The sequence below is a fragment of the Lagopus leucura genome, unplaced genomic scaffold, assembly GCF_019238085.1.
Source record: "Lagopus leucura isolate 7727_CA_CO unplaced genomic scaffold, USGS_WTPT01 250-1_obj-0_obj, whole genome shotgun sequence".
Lineage (NCBI taxonomy): Eukaryota > Metazoa > Chordata > Aves > Galliformes > Phasianidae > Lagopus > Lagopus leucura.
Genome location: NW_024968800.1, coordinates 1 through 20,525, shown reverse-complemented (window position 1 = coordinate 20,525; position 20,525 = coordinate 1). Strand labels below are relative to the sequence as shown.

Sequence of the window (20,525 nt, the reverse complement as noted above, 5' to 3'; positions counted from 1 at the left end):
CTGGAACCCCCTGATAAGGACCAGGCCCCATCCTGTTATAAACCACACCTCCGACCCCACCTACAGCACACCCCCATAGGGGGGAAAAGGGGGGGAGGCAGCCGCCCCCCTGTGCTTCTTCCATCCTCCCACAGGCCCCAGGACAGCGGGAGAGGTGACAACACTCCCTGCCCCCCATCACAAAAGCAGCAGTAGAATCCCCACGGCTCCACGTAACCCTTTATTCACCCTCGCGGAGCCAAACCTCCCAAAATAACAAAACAGAAAAAAGAAATGTAGCTCAGACACAGCGCCAGGACCACCAGTCAAGTCCAAGCATGCAGTAAACGCGATGACAACGTCCTGGTGACACGATGACAACATCTTGGGCCATCACTGCTGCTTGGATCGTGCCCAGAGACGGCCAGCCAGGGCGCCCAGGAAGAGCCCCGTCGGCTTCTTGCCCTGCGCCATCTCAGCCAAACGCTGCTGCTCCTCCTGCATCCCAACCAGAGCACAAAACACCCGTCGCCCTTCAGATGTCGCTGCACCTCGGCGCCTTCCTCACTCTCCCACGTCTTCTCCCAGCCTCCTCACCTCCTCCAGCTGCGACCGGCGGCGTTTAAAAGCCGCCAGCGGATCGTCCTCCAGCGCGTAGTTCTCCAGCACGCTCCTCACGTCTTCAACACCACTGAGGGCAATGGCTGAGGGAAGCGGGGTGGGAACACATCAGGGCTGGGCAGGGAGAGGTGCTGGGCAGGATGTGGGGTTCTTTTTTTCTCCTCACTTTTGAGGAAAGCAGTGAGGTCGTAGAGGGCGCGATCATCGGAGCTGCCGTCCCAGCGGCGCAGCGCCAGGCCGTTGTAGGGCTGCAGGCAGAAGGCTTCCTTGCGGCAGTCCACCACCACCACCTTGGCAGGATCTCTGTTGAGGCAGGAGATGTCCTGGGGGTGGATAGGGGACAGAGAAGGGCTGCCATAGGGCCGGGGGGGCGGGGGGGGGGGGGCACCGACGTGTCCCTCATCCCTCTCCCCGTCCCCACCTTGACGTGGTGCCCATCCATGTAACGGGTGGCATCGCGGAAGAGGCGGTAGGAGATGAAGCCGTGCGGGTCGATGCTGTCGATGAGGGGGAAGGCAGTCTGGGGATAGAAAGACGAGTAGGGGGGGGATCGAGTCGAGCCCATCTTTGGGCTGCAGCCCCTTCCCCACGGCTGCACACACCATGCCCGTTTCGGAGGTGAAGATGACGATCTCGTAGAGCGGCGCGAGCTGCTGCAGGAGGCTGTCGATGCCCGGACGCTTCTTGAAACGCCAGCCAGTGATGAGCTGGAGCAGAGAAAGGAGGCAGAAGGGGGCAAGAGATGAGGCCGTCAGCAAAGGAAGGGAGGCAGGAACAACAGGCTGCCACTCACCGACCATTCGGGGTGCAGCAAGACGTCGGTGAGCTCGATGACCAGAGTGTAGGGCGGCTGGTAGTAGGGCTCACGCAGAGGGTCTGGCAGCAGCTTGGCACTGGTGGGCTCGATGATCATCTTGATTGAGAAAGAGCAAGAGACAGGCCACCAATGCTGGGACAAAGGCCCTTCAAACAGGGATGAGAATCCTCCCCCCCCCCAATAAGATCCACAGTAAAACCCCAAAACCAGGCCACGACGTCGCCAGGATGAGGGCAAAGATCCCCCCGAAGAGCACGGGGGTCTTAAAGTGCTGCTGCTGCTGACATCAGCAAGGCTTCCAACAAGAACAGCCCCGAAAGGAGATAAAAACCCAAATGGGGAAAGCCCCACGCACCTGCCTGTAGTCCTTGAAGTACTTATATGTCCTGCGGAGCTGCTGGATGCCCACAGGGTCTGTGGAACCAAGCATGGGTGAATGCATGGGGTCTCAAGGAGGGTGAAAATCCCAATCTCTTTCTTCCTACCATCCCCATAGAAACGAAAAGAAACAACACGTAGGAGAAAAAGCCCCGCTGGGGCAACCAGCTGGTGCTAACAACATCACAAAAGGCCGCTGCCATGTGTCAAAGCAGCCCAGGGGACACAACTTGTCCCCCATCCCCTGCAAGGGCCGCCGCCGCCTCCCCCCCCCTGCTCCGTTTGTTACTCACCACCATCAAACTCATCGGGGACCTGCAGGGAAAGGAAAACAAATGCAAGAAAAACCACGACCAAAAGGGTGGGAAGAGGGAACCCCAGGCAGGGTGATTTACAGCTAGGTGAGGTGGTTTTCCTGTGCTAGCAGCGCTTCCTTCCGCCCCTCGTTGATTTTCTCACCATCCTGCCGATTGCTTTGTCACCCCCTGGCTATTTTCCCCCTGCCCTTTTGATGTCCCAACAGCCCCGGATGAAGGGGAACAATTCACAGCTCCCCCCCAGGCCGCACATCAAACCCTGACAGCTCTTCTCAGACGGCCCCAAAAAGGGGCTTTGGATGGAGGGGAAGGGGGAGGGGGGAAACAAAAACCACCACGAAATGGGAAGCCTCCCCTGGTTGGTTTTGAGGGCAGTGCAGAGCCGTGATGGATTTAGGAGTCAAATGTTTCTGCATTAGAACTAAATCCTATTTTTTTTTATTTCATGGTCTCCGCTGGCACAGTTCTTGTTGGGAGTCTTTTTTACTTTACTTGGGAGAGGTTCTGATAGTTTGCATCGCTTATCTTCTAGAGAACCTTCCACGGGAATGCGTGCTCAGCATACAGGTGTGTATAGGCATATTTTGCCATGCATATTGCAGGAATACCCTGCACGATATGCAGCAGAGAGCAAATCGTGGCATGCCCAAGGAAGAGCCTGAAGAGACATCGGGAAGGCCTGGCATCCCCCCCTCCATCCCCCGGTGTTCTTTGTTTAACGAAGGGTTTGAAGAAAATCACCATATGAATACAAGGAGAGCACTGAGACAACTCGGAAACAAGGGGGTGGCAGCTGAATGCAAGACAGCAATGAACAGATGGAAACCTTGGAGAAGATTGTGAACCTGGAGCACCCAGCCAATGGGGAAACGGGGGAGGGGGGCAGGTAAAAAGGGTACAAAGAATCACAGAACGGCCAGGGCTGGAAGGGACCTCAAGGGTCACGAAGCTCCAACCCCCTGCCACACGCAGGGCCACCAACCTCCACATTTAACATCACACAAGGCTGCCCAGGGCCCCATCCAACCCAGCCTCGAACACCTCCAGGGATGGACGGGGCATCACAGCCTCTCTGGGCAGCTGTTCAGCCCCTCACCGCTCTCACAGCACACAACTTCCCCTGATATCCAACCTCCATCTGCCCTCCCTCGACTCCAAACCATTTCCCCTCGTCCTGCTGTTACCAACCCTTTCCAAGAGCTGACTCCCCCGCCTGTCTGCAGGCTCTCTTTAGGTACTGCAGGCTGCAATGAACCCCGCAGCCTTCTTTTCTCCATGCTGAACGAGCCCAGCTCCCTCAGCCTGCCTTCGTAAGGAAAAAGCTTTCATTGTGCCTTAGCGCTGCTCCTGCCATTGCAATCGCGAATAAAATCCGCTTTTTATCAGAAATACCGTCCTGACAACAATTATTTGGCCATTCCCAACACGGATCACCGGCGTGGGGACACGCAGCTCACCTTGGCTCCGTGTTCATCCACGGCGTTGCTGCCTGGGGGGGAGGGAAGAACGTGAGGCGGGGTTTGGGGTTGGGTGGGGGACGGGGATCGGACTGCAGCACCGCGGGGGTCCTTACCGAAGATGTAGATGATGGTGATGCCGGTACCGGCACCCAGCAGCCCCGCCAGCCGCAGGGCCAGTCGCCGAACGGCCGCCAAGCGCTGCTTCCTCCGCTGCTCCTCCTCCTCGTTACCGGGGTTCGGCCGCCCCGGGGTTCCCTCCAGGCCCTGCGTAAGGATGACGGTGAGGCCCGGAGGCTCCGCTGCGAGCACCGAGCCCTCTGGACCGGCCCTTCCCACGCCTCCTACCGCCTGCTGCTGCCGTAGCCGTTCCTGCAGCACCGCTTCCGTACCGGAAGTGCCCGCACCGCTGCTGCTCACGGCGCGACTCAGCGCGGCGAGGGCCCGGTGGGCCGCGAGGGCGATGCGGGCCCCACGCGCCGCCGCCGTCGCCGCCATTTTCCCGCAGCGCTCGTCTCTAAGGCTGGGAAAGCCACGCTTCCCGGCGTGCCCAGCGGTCGGCGCTGATGACTGGCTGAAAGCGCCGCGCTTCCCGGCGTGCAGCGCGGGGACCACTGATTGGCTGCAGCGCCGCGCCGTCTCCAATCGCCACGCTTCCCGGCATGCCCAGCGGTCGGCGCTGATTGGCTGGAAGCCGCCCGTTTCCCCGACGAGCTGCGCACCGCGCTATCATCCCTGTCGCCACGCTTCCCGACAACCCCCGCGGCCGGGTCTAATTGGCTGAAAGCGCCGCGCCGTCTCCCGCTGCCACGCTTCCCGGCATGCCGCGCGCTCGGCGCTGACTGGCTAGCAGTGCCTACAATGCCCATCACCCCCCGCGCCCTCCCGGAAGCACGCCGTGTAAGTCGCGCCGCCGCCTCTTCTTCGGAGGAGACGCGGACGGCTGTGGAGGGCCGTGAGAGCGCAAAACAGCGGCGGAGGAAGAGCCGCTGGAAGGGTGGAGGCCCGGACAGGAAAGTCTCGCCTCGGAGCGCCGCGTTCAAGGGAATGCGGGTCGAGGGGTCACAAGCGTTTATTGGATACGGCCATCTCGCTTTAAACGGGCGGCCGGGGAGAAAAACGAAGGGGACCCAAGCAGCGCTCAGGCCTCCAGCAGCTTGCCCAGGAAGCGCAGGTTGAGGATCTTGAGCTGCTCGTCCAGGTCCATGCGCACAATCCCGTCCTCACCGTCGATGCTGAGCAGGATGCCGGTAGCCTCGCGGTCCTCGCCCAGGATCACCTTCACCTGTGGGGACAGCAGGAGCCCAATGGGGCTGAGGGGTATCTGGTAGGTAGCCCAGGAAGGGCCACGGGGATCCATGAGCCCTCCCCTATGCTGTGCGGTGGGATCCAGGGAGAGTGAAGGGGACTGAAAGGGGTGGGAGAGCCAAGGGGGTCCCCGGGCAAGGCAGGAGGGGGAGGCTGAGCCCAAGAGGGGCAGGGGCGGCATGGGGAGCGGTGATGAGCGTACCTTGTTGCTCTTGGTGGGGGTGACGGGCTCCAGGTGCTCACTGGAGATGCTCACCACTTTCTCACTGTCCTTCAGGTACACAGAACACATTCCACCCTGCGGGGGTGAAGGGGAGAACAGAGAATCGGTGATAAGGTTTGTTACAGTCCTGTCACCGCCCCACACGTGGTACCACCGTGGGCTCACCGTGACGCTGCGGATCACCCCGGTCTGTCCCACTGCCTGGCTATCCAGATAGGTGTCCCGGACCTTCACTTGGATGTCAGTGGTCACCCAGTCGCTGGAGCTCTGCTCGATGCCTGAACCAGGGGTGTGGGGGTTATAGCCCCCTGGAGATGGTGCCCCAGGTGTCATGGGGCTGTAGCCCACTGGACTGGGGCTAGGGCTTGCCTGAGGGAGAGAGAAGGCAGCATAAGCAGCAGTGGGAGGCTATGGGAGGCAAGGGAGTGGAACTGGGGGTACCTGGTAGGCCATCGGTGATGGCGTTGGGTGGTAGCTGGCTGGTGAATGGGTGTTCTGATAGCCCACAGGGCTGGGGGCCACTTGGTGGTAGCTCTGGGGGCTGGGGCTGGGCTGGTAGGAGCCTTGTGGAGATGGCACAGCGTAGGGTGAGAACTGGTCAGTGTTGTACCTGCCAGGGTGAGAGGGAGTCATGGGGATGCTGTGTTGCATGTAGGAGACCTCAGGGAACATTATGTCAACCCAGAGCCACGGTTTGGGATCCTCTGGGGCTGCAGTCTCCCCTCAGGATCCCAACTGTGGTTCCACAGAGCTGTGGTTCCCCTCCCAGAGTTCCAGGGCCAGTGCAGAGTGGAAGGAATGCTCACATGGCTGGCGTGCCAGGGGTCTGGGGGTTGTACGGCTGGGTGACCTGCGGTGATGAAGGGTCAGGATAACCAGGGGTCTGTGGGTTGGGGGTGCCACCGTAGCCTTGTGGTGAGGGCGTGGGCTCGTCATCAAAGCCATATTCAAAGTCCTCATCGGCTCTGTGGAAGGAAGACAAACCTCATCACCACAGCCAGCTCAGTTCAGTGACTGGGCCCCTGCAGTGAGGACAATCCAGAATCGCTGGAGCCATGGCAACGATCAGAGATCCCAAAAGTGACTGTTGTGATGATGTTGGGGACATCACAGTAACCGCAGACCCTGCGGTGGGTCTGTCCTGGTCAGCAGCCCCTCCTCCCCCCCCTGCACTCACCTGGAAGGTGTGTTGGGGTTGTTGGGGTCCCAGGCGCCGCTCTGAGCAGGCGTGCGGCTGCCATCGTGAAGCGGAGTCTGTGAGCCATAATGTGGCGTGCGGCTGCCTGCAACAGCCCCACAATGGCTGCGTCAGAACCCTCTGCCTCCCCACCGAGTCCCGTCCCCTCCACCTCAGCCCCGTCCCCTCCTCATCCTCAAAGCCTCCTTCACACACCCCTTTCCAACCAAAAGATCACCCCAGAACCCACTTAAACTCCATCCCCTCTCTGTCGATCCCCAGCGCCACTCACCATCATGGAGGGGCGTCTGGGAGCCATACATGGGAGTGCGGGAGCCAGAGCCGTACATGGGGGTCTGGGACCCATACATGGGGGTCCGTCCGTAGGTCGACGTCATCCCACCCGGGCGCCTTGAACCCCTGCAGCATCAAGGATGTGAAGAAGCCCCTAAGAGGCCGTCCTGCAGAGGGAGCAGCACAGCTCCCCGTCCTTGTACTCACACGGTGGTCAGGCGCTGGCGGTCCACCGAGATGGTCTGGCAGGTAGAATGCAGCTCCACCCGGGCCGTCGACTCCGTTGCATCCTTCACCACCCCGATGTAGCCTATGAGTCCCAACGGTCATTTGACGAGGGAACCAGGGCAACCCACAGCTTCTTGCCATCCGAAAACCACTCACCTTTGTAAGGTCCCTGGGAGATGCGCACCGTCTGCCCAATCAGGTCGTTGTCCCGCCGCCCGCGCCCACGGCTCATGCCACCTCCACCGAAGCCACCACGCTGGCCTGAAGGACAAGGAAGCGAGGGCTCAGGCTGAGCAGGAAGTCCTTGGGGACGCTCTCTTGGCCCTGGAGGCACCCCTGCAACGCTTACCGGCCCCACTGGGATGCATTGGGCTGCTGATACGAGGGCTCATGGGAGCAAAGCTGCCTACAGTGAAATTGGTGACGTCCCGTGGCTGCGGAAGGGAAAGAAAACGGTGCTGGAGAGCAGCAGCAACAAAGGCACAGGGTCACGGCCCCCTCCAGCAGCCATCACTGACCCCCGGTGTGCCCCCACCTTGGAACCACCAGCCAGGACAAGGTGTCGGGTCTTGCAGACAAACATGCCACCATTCTCCACCAGCTTCTTGCAGTGCAGGAAGGCGAAGCCCCGGAAGAGGTGCCTGATCTCTCCCTCACGACCCTGTGACAGTGGCAGGGTTGAGCCTCGGGGGGGTGGCAGGACCTCCCCCAGCAACAGGACTCAGAAGGCTGTCAGGAAAAACCCAGTGTTCCCTACGTGCCAAAAAAAAAAACCAACCCAGAAAAGCACCAACAAATCCAGAGCATCTATGGCAGACCAGGACCAGGCCAAGGTGACCAAAAAGTCTCACCCCAGTCACCCCCAACCCCACGGTTCCTACCGAGTGGGGCCCATCTATGACTTTGACGATGTCCTTGACGTGGATGTTGTTCTGTTCTGAGTCGAGGGCGACAGCGAAGCGGTTGTCCTTCTTCCTGGTGACAGCCTGGTGCCGCACCGTCACCACCTTTCCGTACATGTTCAACACCTGAAACACAAACAGGAATGGCAAAAGCTGGAGGGGTGCTGCCCAAAACAGCCCTCCAAGGCAGCACGGACTGCATAGATGCAAAACAGAAGGTGGGGAGGCGTTTCTGGCACAGGGCTGCACATGGAAACTGCTTTCTAGTCTTCAAGACACCCGAAAACACACACAGGAAAAAACAGCAAAGCTCCTTCCAGCATCACGGGCAACCGGGGCTCACCTGGAAGGTCTCACGCTCCAGTCGTACAATAACACCCACTGTCTGGGGGTCCAGCTGCACCAGTTCACCCCATTCATGTTGTCCCCCCACATCCACACCCGACGCCGTCTCTGAGCAGAGCTGCAGGTCCCGTGGCAGAACCTTGAGCTGGTGGTGGGCCAGGAAGAATGAATGAAACGCAGCTGCCACGACCAATTTCCCCCCTTTCTCCCCTTCCCACCGGCATCACACTGAGCCAAAGTGTGGCCTTCCACCCCTCCGCTCACCTCGTGCATGGTGAGGTCTGAGAAGAGGATGACGAAGTTCTCCTCCACCCTAACAATGAGGCCCGTGTCACCCTCAAAGCGCCCTGCGATCACCTTCACGTGGTCACCCATCTTGAAATATTTCCGCAGCTCCTGAGCTGGGAATTCCAGCATGTCCTAAAAGAAAAGCAGAACTCTGCAGGCGCTGGGGAAGAGGCACGCAGCGTCCTGGTGAGGCTGCAGCAGCCACACGAAGCTGCTCCCTGGGTGCTGTGCTACCTTCAAGTCCTCGTGTTTGGGCATGATAGTGATCTTGTTGCCATCGACGCTGAGGATCTTGCCCTGCAGGTTGATCAGTTCACCCTCACACACCTCCACGTTGTCACCAGGCTGGAAATTATGCTCACGCTCCTTCCCTAGGGGTGACAACAGAGAGAGTCAGGGGACAACAACGCACGGGAAACAGCAGCGTGCGTGAAGAGGCACCCGCATACCCGTGCTCTCTGTCACCACCTCCAGGTCAATGCCTTCAGGCTGGTCTTCAAACTTCTCCAGCTCTGACAAGGTGGGCTTCACACCCTCTGTTATCTGTCAGGAACAGAGCTGGTGGTGGCCACGACATCCCACTCCTCTCCAGAACTCACCTACTTCCCTAAGCCGTGCCAATGCCAAACAGGCCGTGCACCACGACTGCGGCCATCGCTACCAGAGAACAGGGAGTTTCTGGCCTCCCACCACCCTCTTTCCCCCCAGTAACTCAGCGTTCGGGTCTTGACACGAGAAGGAAAGCAGTTTTGGGGGGAAAGGAGACGGGCTTAGGTTGGATCTGAACAGAGTCCCACGCTCACCACTGCTGACATGGCGAAGCTCTTGAAGAGAAAGCCCTTGCGGCTGTAACGGTTGCCTTCAAAGATGAGAAAGTCTCCGTCAGAAGCCACGTCACCTCCCAGAGACCTGAACCAAGACAGAGGCAAAACCAAATCACCCCCTCGTGGAGGACAGCCCACCAGAGGGCATTTTTTTTCCAAGCATGGTTGTCGTGTTGGTTTTCTTTCAGTCTGATGTTCTCTGATGCCACCACCTACCTGATCTTCTCGGCATCAAAAAGCCTCTGAGGGGGTCGCTTGAACTTTTTCCTCTTGGCAAACCAGTCCTTCTGCAGATTGGGAGGCAACACGATAAGCAAACGAGCCCCAGCACAGCAGCACCATGCAAGAGCGCCCCACTTACCAGACTCATTCGGGCTTTGATACGGTCAAAGTCAATTCGGGGGATCATCTTTAAGGAAATCTGGTTCTGGCTGGGCTCCACGTAATCCACCTGCCCACAGGGACAGGGTGGCAGTGAGCCGGTTGTCCTCAGCTCCCCACCGCGGGGCTCCTGTGCCTTCCTGCCTCACCTGGGCGATGTCATCCTTGTAGATTCCCCTCTTCAGACGCACCCAGGACTTTGGCTTCAGGTTGGTTACCTCCTTCACCACTTTCAGCACGTCCGTCATCTCCTTGATGGGCACCATCTGCTGGTTCCAGTAACCCATCCGCAGATTCCCTACCCCCTCAATCGCCTGCTTCACGTGCGTCTGCTTGTAGGCCTCCACGTAGATGTATCCTTTGACGTGCTCGGGGGCCACCACCGACTTGATCTGCAAGGGCTGGAGGAACCAGGGGGCGCATGAGGGCCGGAGGGGTGCAGGTGGTACAGCAGCAGGTGGTGCAGCCCCCCCAGCTGCCACGTGGCTCCCTGCGGCCTCACCGTGTCAGTGAACTGGTATGCAATGAACTTCCTCATCAGAGCAATGGCTGTAGCACGCTCCTCTCCGATCTGTGGTGGAAACAGGTTGCTTTAGGGTTGAGAAGATGCCTCCCAAACGCCGATTTTGACTCCAAAGATCCCTAGTGCTTACCTTGCATTTCACTGTCCAGAGATTGGGATCCCTGCACAGGACCAGAGAAAGGCATTTACAGGGTGGCCTGAGCTGGCTAAACCTGCCAGAGACCTGGCTGGGCAGCTCAGCGTAACACAGACCTGAATATCTCATTTTTTTTCCCCAAAAAATCCATGTGTTTTCTACCCCAAGACACTCACTTGACTCCGGGCAGCAGCTGCTGCTGTGTGATGTCATCTGAGAGCTCATCAGAGCCACCATAAACACTGGTAAAATAAAATTGGACAATAAAATGAAACAGTACAATCCTTGACAGGCACTAAGGCAGGGTGGCAAAGCCACGTCTCCCAACTCACGTCTCTCCCACTGAGGACTTGGCGTATTTCTTCATATAGTACTCGCCCAGCTCTTCTTCACGTTGGTCCCTGTAGGTGGAGAAGGTGGAACCGGGCATCAGCACAACTCCCACAGCCTCTCAGGGGGCAAAGGGGCGGCGCACAGACAGAGCTGGCATCACCTCCAGAGATTCTGCAGCCGCCGAGCACCAGAGCGGTCCTCATCCAACACCACATTGTCAATGTTGGAAGCTGCAAGGAAGAGGAGGGTCGAATGCGGCTCACAGCAGCACAGGGACGTGGCTGGGCTTAGCTGGCCCCAGGGGGTGGCAGCGGTTGGCCCCCCCAGGGGGGCTCAGACTGACTCAAGCTTACCTTCAATCTCTTCTGCTCGGGAACAAGGAGGTGGCGGTGGAGGGCAGACAGTATGGAGCAAATAATAGCGGCAAAACCACCCATGGGTGAGGGGGAACAAAGGGGAAGGAACAAAATTAAGACGGCAGCACAGGAGGGGAAAGGAAAACACAAGAAACGTTTAAATAAAATTAAAAAATAATAATGAAAAAAAAAAGGGGTAAAAAATAAAACCAGGCAGGTGTGAATGAAATGCGCTAAGCAGACAGACAAAGGGTGGACAGAAAGACAGACAGTTGGGATGAGGGAGGTGAGGGGTCAGGGGCCACACAGTCCCATTCCCACCCCTGAGTGTGGGGCTTGGGGAGAAAAACACGCTCAGAGGTGGGGAAAGAGCAACAGCAGCCAACCCAGTGTTTTAACCCAGAAGAGCTGCACCAAAACCAATCCAGCAGCACAGCACTGCAACCCAGAATGGCGCACCTCTCCCAGAGGAGCCGTACCACCACAGAGCTCTGCTTCCATCCTCTTCTGGCCTTAAGGCCAGAGAGCAGGGACCAAAGCCCGAGGCGGATCTCGAAGCCCCAGGGAGCATCCTCAAAGCTGGGGAGCCCCCAAAGCAACCTCCTCACCTTTCTCCAGGATGTCCTCAGCTCCATCTTCCCACTGATCTTCATCCTCGTATTCATCATCCACATCTGGGGGGGGATCACAGCAGTGAGAGCAAAATCCGGAGGCAGCCGAGGCCCCCCCACCATCCCTGCTCCACCCCCCAGCTCACCGGCTTCATCTAAGATAAAGCCGCCATGCCGTGGCTTCTTAGCAGGCCGGTCGTCATCTTCCTCCTCCTCCTCTTCATCGTATTCCTCCTCCTCCTCCTCCTCCACCTCTTCCTTCTCGCTGCCCGCTGCACTGGCGCGCTCCTCCTCGGCCTGCACAGCGGTGAAGGGGGGGGGATGCTGAGGGCCGGGGAAGGCGGGGCACGGCGCACGCCCCACACGTTCAGCCTCACCTCAGCTTCTTCAGCCTCCTCCGCCTCGCTGCTGCGTTCGCTCTCCTCCTCTGAGAAGTTGCTGTCGTCGCTGTCCGACATGATGGTGAGGGGGGAGGGGAGGAGCTCAGAGATGCGCTAAGGGAGCGGGAAGCAGACACGAGAAGACGTTGAGGGCACGGAGGGGAGATCCCAGGGCTTAAAAGGGGGCCCGGTGGCAAAAGGGGGAACGGAGAGCAGCACCGGCCCGCCCCCAGCAGGCCCCGCCGCCAGGAGGACAGCACTTCCGCCTCCCTCCATCCGGTTCCGGTCAGCCAGCACTTCTCGCGAGCTTAGTCTCCGTCACGTGTTCGTAGGCGTTAGGTAGAGCGGAACACGCTTGGTCACATGATTAGACAGAGGCGGTGGTGGCCTGGAAGGGCCAAAAATAGTCCTAGAGGAGGAAATCGCACTGCGAGAAGATGTCAAGGGGTGAGCACTTCCGATTTCGGTCACCCAGCACTTCTCGCGAGCTTAGCCTCCGTTACGTGTTCATAGGCGGTGTGCAGAGCGGAGGGCTCTTGGTCACGTGATTAGACGGAGGCGGTGGTGGCCTGGAAGGGCCAAAAAGGGCGCGGCAGAGGCACTGGCGCTGCAGGGAGCTGTCACGGGGCGGGGTTTGACGTCACAGCTCCGCTCCGCTCCTTTCCTCCTTCCCCCCTCTCCCTCCCCCGGACAACAGAGCAACCAACACCAAAGAAAGAGTTTGTTGATTTATTTAAAACAAAAAGGAAAAAAAAAAAAAAAAAAAGAAAAAAAAAATCAGCATTTTCCCTTCACCCCTCTCCCCCCCCCCAATTATAAAACACATAAATACAATATAAAACCTCTGGCCACCGAAAAAAGAAAAAAAAAAGAAAAAAGTCATACACAGGGACAGGAACGCCCCTAAGGCACTGAGTGAGTAATAAATAAAGGCAAAAATCAGGGCAGGGAGGGAGACGACAGGACCTGCCAGCCTCGTCTCCCTCTCCTCCTCCTCCTCCCCCCACTTCCCACTTATTACCACTGGGCCCGAGCACAGCGTGGCCCCCCCCCCCCCCCCCCCCCCCCGCCCCAGGGATGCTACATCTGACAACTCCGCCTCCTTCAGCCCAAAGTTCCTGGCGGAGGGGGGAGGAAGGAAGGAGGGTTCCCTTTCTCTGGGGAGGGACCATCACCACACCCCTCATTCCGACACTGAGATACGGTCAAACACTGGGAGGCGGTGGGGGCTGCCCGGGCTGCCCGTGTTACCCTCCGCCGGTGCGGGGCCATGCAGGAAGTGGCAGCGGGAGCCATACGGGCACGTCCCGCAGCGCTGGAAGGTGCTGCACGGCTGCGTGCGGTACTTGGGGTGGCGGCGGAGCCCCCGCAGCTCCTCGGGGCCGTGGGCAAACTGACAGCGGGCACCATAGCGGCAACGGCCGGTAGCGGTAAAAGGGCGGCACAGTTCGGTCTTGTAGAGCGGGGACGGCGGCGAGGAGGGCGGTGACAAGGAGAAGCCGAACGGAGATTGAGGAGGGGAAAGCGACGGTGACAGCTGGGACGATTCGTTCGACGTCGGAGACAGAAGCGCCAGGCCGAGAGAGGAGAGCTGAGCCGATCTGCGAGACGGGAACGGCACCGGGACGGTCCCGGGCGGATCCGTGCCCAAAGTCAGCGCCGCCAAAGCCAACAATGCGGTGTCGGAGGGCTGCGGGCGGGTCAGGCCGGGAGGAGCCCCGCGGAGCCGAGGAGAGAAACCGGGAGGGGGGGGCACGGAGCGGCCGCTCGGAGCGCTGAGGGAGCGCAGGAGGCGGCCCAGCTCCGGGGACGGCGGGCACCACGGGGAGCGAGGAGGCAGCGGGGGCTCCGGGGACGGCTCGGAGGGAGGCTGACCGCAAAACGGGCCCTATAACGGAGAAACGGTCGGTGTCAGACGGCAGCGGGATCCGAGGGAAGCGAGGGGAGGGAGGGTGAAGAACAGGACGACGATCCGTACCTGACGCAGCGGCTCCGGAGCTGGGCCAGCTGTAGCGGCAGCCATGGCGATAGAAGAGGAAGAGCGGAACTGCCGGGCAGCGTTGAACCGCGGTGCTTTTCTAGTGGGGCGCTCCCGTGACGTCACGAAGGCGGGTGGGCGTGGCCGGAAGTTGGAGCGAGGCGCGGCCATGAGCTCAGCGCGTTGGGGGGAGATGGGGGGGACGGGGGACGACGTCAGCGAAGAGGCGAGGAGGGGCGGCTCGGGGAGGGCTGGGCTGAGTCATCGTGCCGGGAACCGAGGATCGGCGCGTGGGTGAGCGATGTCATTCACCTGGACTTGAGCAAGAACTTTTGACGCTGCCCCCCCCTTCCACCGCGTCTTTCTCTCCAAATGGAAGGGATGTGGATGCGATGGGTGCGGCGCTGGATGGATCAGTGGGGTCCTGGGCTCCATCAGCAGAGGGACGGGGAGGTGATCATCCCCCTCTGCTCTGCTCTCGTGAGGCCCCGTCTGCAGCTCTGCGTCCAGGGCCGGAGCCCCCAGTGCAAGAAAGACAGAGAGAGCTTGGAGCCACGAAGATGATCAGGGGGCTGCAGCACCTCCACTGTGAAGACAAGCTGGGCTCGTTCAGCATGGAGAAAGGAAGGCTGCAGGGTGACCGCATTGCAGCCTGCAGTGCCTAAAGGGAGCCTGCAGACAGGAGGGGAGTCAGCTCTTGGAAAGGGTTGGTAACAGCAGGACGAGGGGAAATGGTTGGAAGTTGAGGCAGGGCAGATGGAGGTTGGATGTCTGTGCTGTGAGAGCGGTGAGGGGCTGAACAGCTGCCCAGAGAGGCTGTGATGCCCCGTCCATCCCTGGAGGTGTTCAAGGCCGGGTTGGATGGGGCCCTGGGCAGCCTGGGCTGCTGTGAAATGTGGAGGTTGATGGCCCTGCGTGTGGCAGGGGGTTGGAGATTCGTGATCCTTGAGGTCCCTTCCAGCCCTGGCTACAGGGACCCATAGAGACCCATAGATTCCCATAGGGACCTTTAGGGACTCATAGACTCATAGTATGGCCTGGGTTGCAAAGACCCACAATGTTCATCCAGTTCCAACCCCCTGCTATGTGCAGGGCTGCCAGGAGACACAGAAGGACACATAGATTCCCAGAGACCCATAGATCCTCATAGGGACCTATAGACCTGTAGATCCCTCATAGGGACCCACAGACTCACAGAATGGCCTGGGTTGAAAAGGACCACGATGCTCATCCAGTTCCAACCCCCTGCTGTGTGCAGGTCACCAGTCAGCAGCCCAGGCTGCCCAGAGCCACATCCAGCCTGGCCTTCAATGCCTGCAGGGATGGGGCATCCACAGCCTCCTTATTGAACCTCATGAGGTTTTCATGGGCCCACTTTTCCAGCCTGTCCAGGTGCATCTGGATGGCTTCCCTTCCTGCCAATGCATCGACTGCACCGCTCAGCTTGGTGTCATCACGTTGCCTCTATATGGATGATCCCTCCCCCATCATCCACCTCAACGCACAGGCAATCCCCCCACACGTAGGGTGACACCCTCTACATATATCTGACCTTCACACCGCTTAGAAACACCCCCCCCAGGAATCCTCAGGGACGCTGCCATGCACGTGGGTGCCTTTATTGTTATTATTATAGGAAGCTGCCCGCTTCCCACCCCCACGACCTCATCAGGGTCCCCCCGTGGGGGGCAGCTTGCCGGTGATCTTGTTGGCACCCTCCAGCAGGGCGTTGTGGATGTCCTTGGCACCTGCAATCTGTGCCTTGATGAGGGGCAGGTACTGGTTGTAGGGCAGGCTCTCGCCGGCAGCCCCCTCGCCTTTGGGAGCCGCTGGCACCAACGCAGGTGCATGCTTTGCACTGTCGAAGCTCTGTGAGAGGCACTCGTGCGCCAGGCGCTGGAGAGGGGGTGTCACCAGAGGGGACATGGGGCTGCGTGTGCCGGGGGGGAGGGGGAAGGACAAGGAGTGTGCAAAGGACGTTGCCAAAGGAAAATGGGAAGTGAAAATGGGAGGGAGGGGGGCGCAAAAAACAGCGCTTGGAGAGCCACTCACAAGGCAGAGCTCAAGCTGATCGCACAGTGCGTAGAACTCCTCCAGGCTCTTGTCAAAGCGTTGCAAGGCTCCGTCGGCGCTCTTTCTGCCCATGGGACACGGCCACCATCACCCCCACTGTCACCACATGGCCAGGGTGACACTGGGGGGCCAAGGAAGGGGGCCTAGAGAATGACTGGGGGGGGGGGGGGGGGGGGGAGAGGGAGCTTGAAGAGGCTGCTGGAGGCAGGGAGAGAAGCCTGGGGACTTTGGGTAGGACCCAGAGAAACCGGTGGGGGTCTTGGGGGGGGGGGGGGGGGAGGCGGGGATGGGACTGGGGTCCGTAGGTGAGCACCCTGCCGGGCTCACTCACTGCCCGTTGTCGATGTTGGAGTTCTGCACCAGGTTCTGCGCCGCCACCTTCATCAGCGTCTGCGAGGCGAGCACAGCGGATCACATACGGCGGGATCCCACACCGCCGGCCCCGGCTTCGTCCCCCAACCCCGGGAACGGCTCGCCCGCCCCGATAGCTGAAGGCCCCGCCCCGCATCGGCAGGCCCCGCCCACCTGCAGGCTTTCCTTCAGTTGCGGGATGAGCAGCCGGAATCGCTGCACCGGGTCGAAGTCCTGCGCCTGCGCGGCCGCCACCTGCGCCGGAAGCGGCGGTCCCGGTCCCGCTCCTTGTCCAGGTCCGGGAGCGGCGGACAGCGGCGGCGGCGCAGGCGCGGCTGGCGGTCCCGGCGGTGGCTGTGAGGGCGCCGCCATTTTCCCGCTGCTCCCTTCACTTCCGCTCCCAGTCGGCCTTGCGCGCGCCCGCGTCCGGAAGTGACGTCACACCCGAGGGCCCTCTCACCGACCGGAAGTCCTTCTCTCGCTTCCGGCCGCGGCTGTCCGGCTCGGTGCCTGCACAGGGCCGCCGCCGCCTCCAGGCCCCGCCATGGCGCCCACCATCCAGACGCAGGCGCAGCGGGAGGAGCCGGGTCACCGGTACGTCACGGCCGTGACGTCACGAGCGAGGGGCGTGACGTCAGGGGGCTGCGGAGCTCTCCCTTCACGCCCCCTCCCTTCTCTGTCTCCCCACAGGCCCAGCTCCCACCGAACGCTGCCCGAGAGGTGAGGGGGGACTCGGTCTCTAAAGGGGAGTCCAGGGGGGTCCCTGTTTCCCCCCCCCCCCCCGCTGACAGCGCTGCCTGCAGGTCGGGCGTGGTGTGCCGGGTGAAATACTGCAACAGCCTCCCCGACATCCCCTTCGACCCCAAGTTCATCACCTACCCCTTCGACCAGAACCGGTATGCTGGGGGCAATGGAGGCAGTGGGGTCCCGGGTTGTTTAGAAGCGAATTTTGGGTTCTTGGGGTGGTCCTGGGACCCGTCGTCATCAGAAACAGGGCTGCCAGCAGGAACAGGGAATTAGCTGTCGCCCTGTACTCAGCTCTGGTGAAGCTGCACCTCGAGTGCTGTGTCCAGTTTTGGGCCCTCACTGCAAGAAAGACGTTGAGGCCCAGGAGCAGGTTCAAAGAAGGGCGACAAAGCTGGTGAGGGGTCTGGAGCACAATGGGGCCTTATGATGGGCGGCCGAAGGAGCTGGGATTGTTCAGTCTGGAGAAGAGGAGGCCCAGGGGAGACCTTATTGCTCTCTATAACTACCTGAAGGGAGGTTGTAGTGAGCTGGAGGTCAGCCTCTTCTCTCTTGTAACAGTGATAGGACCGGAGAGAATGGCTTCAAACTGCGCCAGGGGAGATTTGGGCTGGAGGTTAGGAAATACTGCTTTTCTGAAAGAGCGGTCAGGCACTGGAATGGGCTGCGCAGGGAGGTGGTGGAGCCACCGACCCTGGAGGTGTTCAAGGGATTTTGTGTTGAGGGACGTGGTTTAGTGAGAGCTGCTGGTGATGGATGGACGGTTGGACTGGGTGATCTTGTAGTTCTTCTCCAACCTTGGTGTTTCTGTGATTCTACGTCACGCTCTCCAGGTTCGTGCAGTACAAGGCCACGTCTCTGGAGAAGCAGCACAAGCACGACCTGCTGACTGAGCCTGACCTGGGTGTCACCATCGACCTCATCAACCCCGACACCTACCGCATCGACCCCGGTGGTGAGCTCAGCCCTTAGGGGTGTCCCTGCCCCTCGGTGGGAGGCGGTGGGGAGCCAAGGCTGGGGGGGGGGATACTGGAGGATTTCTTTGGTAGTGCTCCTGGACCCGGCGGATGAGAAGCTGCTGGAGGAGGAGATCCAGGCACCCACCAGCTCCAAGAGGTAACGGCGTATTCAGGCCCTCCCTGGAACGGGTGGGGGGAATAGATCTCCCCTCCGAATCCATCCTCTGTCACACCTGTGACCCACCTGTGGCTCAGGTCACAGCAGCACGCGAAGGTGGTGCCATGGATGCGAAAGACCGAGTACATCTCCACCGAGTTCAACCGCTACGGCGTGTCCAACGAGAAACCCGAGGTCAAGTGAGTCTGAAGGAGGGTGCAGGAGGGGCACAACCTCCTCGTCCCCCCGCCCCCCGAACCTCCCCGGCTGCCTCTGTGCCCGTCCCTATCCAGGATCGGAGTCTCGGTGAAACAACAGTTCACAGAAGAAGAGATTTACAAAGACCGCGACAGCCAAATTGCCGCCATCGAGAAGACTTTTGAAGACGCTCAGAAAGCGGTGAGAAGGGATTTGAGGGGGGGGATGGGGGCGGGTTGGGGTCTCCCACCCTGCTTTTGGGAGTCTTGACCCCATCCCGTGTGGTTCTCCCCCCCCCCCCCCCCCAAATCCCCTCAGATCACACAGCACTACAGCAAACCTCGCGTCACCCCCATCGAAGTCATGCCCGTCTTCCCTGACTTCAAGGTAGGGTGTGGGGTGCGTGGCGTGTGCTTAGGGGGGTTGGGGGGGGGGTTTGTTGTGGCCCCAAACACCTCTGCTTTTGTCCCTGCCCCAGATGTGGATCAATCCCTGTGCCCAAGTCATCTTTGACTCGGATCCAGCGCCGAAGGACACGAGCGGTGCTGCAGCACTGGAAATGATGTCCCAGGCCATGATCAGGTGAATAGGATGGAGCTGGACCCCAAGGGCTGAGGAGGGGGGGGTGATGGTTGCCCCCTACAGCTGCGTTAACATTTTCCTGCCCCCAGGGGGATGATGGACGAGGAGGGGAACCAGTTTGTGGCCTATTTCCTTCCCGTGGAGGAGACGCTGCGCAAACGGAAGAGGGATCAGGAGGAGGAGATGGACTACGCCCCTGAGGATGTGTATGGGGGAGTGGGCTTGGGGCAGGGGGGCACCCTACAACAGAAGGCAAATCAAGAGTGCCTCTGGGTTTTTCTGGAGGGGGTCTGGAAGAAGAAGGGAAGAGATGGTCTGACAGCAGGGAGGGACGGTTTGGAGGGGGAGGTCCTACCGTCCCAGTTAATTCTCATCTCCTGACCTGCATTCCCTCACCAGGTATGACTACAAGATTGCACGTGAGTACAACTGGAACGTGAAAAACAAAGCCAGCAAGGGCTACGAGGAGAACTACTTCTTTATCTTCCGGGAGGGTGATGGCGTTTACTACAACGAGCTGGAGACCAGGTGAGGTTGGGAGCCTCACTTTGCAAAAGGGGGGGGGGGGAAGGATGATAACAGGGCTGCCTGACCCCCTCTGGCCCTCAGGGTGCGGCTGAGCAAGCGCAGAGCGCGGGCAGGGGTGCAGTCAGGCACCAACGCAGTGCTGGTGGTGAAGCACCGCGACATGAACGAGAAGGAGCTGGAAGCACAAGTAGGACCCCCAGCAGCCCCCCCGACCCTTTGGGCCACCTTCTGCCTCCCCTCCCAGGGGGCAGCTGAGTGAGTTTGCCTTTGCAGGAGGCACGGAGGGCGCAGCTGGAGAACCACGAGCCTGAGGAAGAGGAGGAGGAGGAGATGGAGGCTGAGAAGGAGGCGGCAGGCTCAGGTGAGCAGCGTTGGGGGCAGGCAGCGCTCCTTCCATGGGGGTGGCCTTGCCTTGATGGCTCAGCTCTCACTGATCTCTCCCTAGATGAAGAGCGGGAGAAAGGCAGCGAGAGCGAGGGAGCGGCGAGTGGCGATGAAGAAGAGGATGCTGAAGGCTCCGGTGCCAGCAGCAGCGAGCAGGGAGGTTCAGCTCGCAGCGAGGACGAGGCAGAAGATGAAGAGGAGGAGGAGGCCAGGGGGGCCCGGCGGGGGGGCAGCGATGCCGCCCGCGCTGCCCGAGACCAGGAAGAGATCTTTGGCAGCGACGACGACGAGGATGAAGAAGAGGACGATGAGGAGGAAGAATCGGAAGGTGGGGGCAGTGAGGGGGGGCCGCCCCGCAGCCCCCGGCTCAGCCCCAGCGAAGCTTCAGATGACGAGAGCCCCAGTGAAGCCTCTGATTCTTCCAGCGACTGAAGCTGGGGGGGGGGGGGGGGGGGGGGAATCCGCGCCCCCCCTCCTCCCCCCCCCCCCCCCCCCCAGAAAAAGGCAGATGGGGGTTGGGTGGGTTATTTTTTGGTTTGGTTTGGTTGTGTTGTTTTTTTTTTTAATTTTATTTTTATTTTTATCTTTAATAACGTAGTCATGGTTACCAGCCATAGTCATAACAAAAGTTATTCATAATAAAATGTATCTAAAATAACGTTTCTATCTCGAGGGCCGTGGCGCTACGTGTAC

At 60.1% G+C, this 20,525-nt stretch overlaps 5 protein-coding genes across 6 annotated transcripts; 1 reads left to right on the top strand and 4 right to left on the bottom strand.

Moving 5' to 3' along the window:
• Positions 1-207: 207 nt before the first annotated feature.
• TIMM50 (translocase of inner mitochondrial membrane 50) lies at positions 208-2,110 on the bottom strand. Its single transcript, XM_042894761.1, has 8 exons — positions 2,089-2,110; positions 1,773-1,898; positions 1,394-1,513; positions 1,203-1,307; positions 1,022-1,120; positions 767-923; positions 577-683; positions 208-477 (listed from the first exon to the last, which is right to left on the bottom strand). The coding sequence occupies exons 2-8, from the start codon at positions 1,857-1,859 to the stop codon at positions 373-375; spliced, it is 780 nt and encodes a 259-aa protein (XP_042750695.1). The 5' UTR covers positions 1,860-1,898; positions 2,089-2,110; the 3' UTR covers positions 208-372.
• Positions 2,111-4,625: 2,515 nt separating this feature from the next.
• SUPT5H (SPT5 homolog, DSIF elongation factor subunit) lies at positions 4,626-12,350 on the bottom strand. Its single transcript, XM_042894764.1, has 29 exons — positions 11,876-12,350; positions 11,645-11,795; positions 11,496-11,561; positions 10,885-10,896; positions 10,692-10,761; positions 10,531-10,599; positions 10,375-10,440; positions 10,193-10,223; positions 10,042-10,110; positions 9,689-9,940; positions 9,520-9,609; positions 9,375-9,445; positions 9,138-9,243; positions 8,784-8,877; positions 8,569-8,705; positions 8,311-8,466; positions 8,045-8,191; positions 7,681-7,827; positions 7,335-7,460; positions 7,149-7,233; positions 6,956-7,060; positions 6,779-6,881; positions 6,570-6,697; positions 6,278-6,383; positions 5,907-6,065; positions 5,542-5,710; positions 5,266-5,469; positions 5,080-5,175; positions 4,626-4,854 (listed from the first exon to the last, which is right to left on the bottom strand). The coding sequence occupies exons 1-29, from the start codon at positions 11,954-11,956 to the stop codon at positions 4,711-4,713; spliced, it is 3,240 nt and encodes a 1,079-aa protein (XP_042750698.1). The 5' UTR covers positions 11,957-12,350; the 3' UTR covers positions 4,626-4,710.
• Positions 12,351-12,942: 592 nt separating this feature from the next.
• Positions 12,943-13,965, bottom strand: LOC122193865 (mRNA decay activator protein ZFP36-like). Its single transcript, XM_042894763.1, has 2 exons — positions 13,857-13,965; positions 12,943-13,766 (listed from the first exon to the last, which is right to left on the bottom strand). The coding sequence occupies exons 1-2, from the start codon at positions 13,899-13,901 to the stop codon at positions 13,062-13,064; spliced, it is 750 nt and encodes a 249-aa protein (XP_042750697.1). The 5' UTR covers positions 13,902-13,965; the 3' UTR covers positions 12,943-13,061.
• A 1,494-nt stretch (positions 13,966-15,459) lies between these two features.
• Positions 15,460-16,667, bottom strand: MED29 (mediator complex subunit 29). 2 transcript variants are annotated; one of them, XM_042894767.1, is made up of 4 exons: positions 16,455-16,667; positions 16,261-16,319; positions 15,909-15,993; positions 15,460-15,786 (listed from the first exon to the last, which is right to left on the bottom strand). In XM_042894767.1, the coding sequence occupies exons 1-4, from the start codon at positions 16,650-16,652 to the stop codon at positions 15,487-15,489; spliced, it is 642 nt and encodes a 213-aa protein (XP_042750701.1). In that variant the 5' UTR covers positions 16,653-16,667; the 3' UTR covers positions 15,460-15,486. The 2 variants fall into 2 exon arrangements, with proteins under 2 accessions (XP_042750701.1, XP_042750702.1); XM_042894768.1 differs by having other exon boundaries at positions 15,460-15,752.
• A 121-nt stretch (positions 16,668-16,788) lies between these two features.
• On the top strand, positions 16,789-20,296 carry PAF1 (PAF1 homolog, Paf1/RNA polymerase II complex component). The gene is made up of 14 exons (XM_042894766.1): positions 16,789-16,874; positions 16,971-17,000; positions 17,084-17,176; positions 17,858-17,979; positions 18,074-18,140; positions 18,239-18,340; positions 18,434-18,539; positions 18,657-18,725; positions 18,817-18,920; positions 19,010-19,126; positions 19,320-19,448; positions 19,530-19,635; positions 19,722-19,809; positions 19,894-20,296. The coding sequence occupies exons 1-14, from the start codon at positions 16,825-16,827 to the stop codon at positions 20,262-20,264; spliced, it is 1,554 nt and encodes a 517-aa protein (XP_042750700.1). The 5' UTR covers positions 16,789-16,824; the 3' UTR covers positions 20,265-20,296.
• The last annotated feature ends 229 nt before the right edge of the window (positions 20,297-20,525 follow it).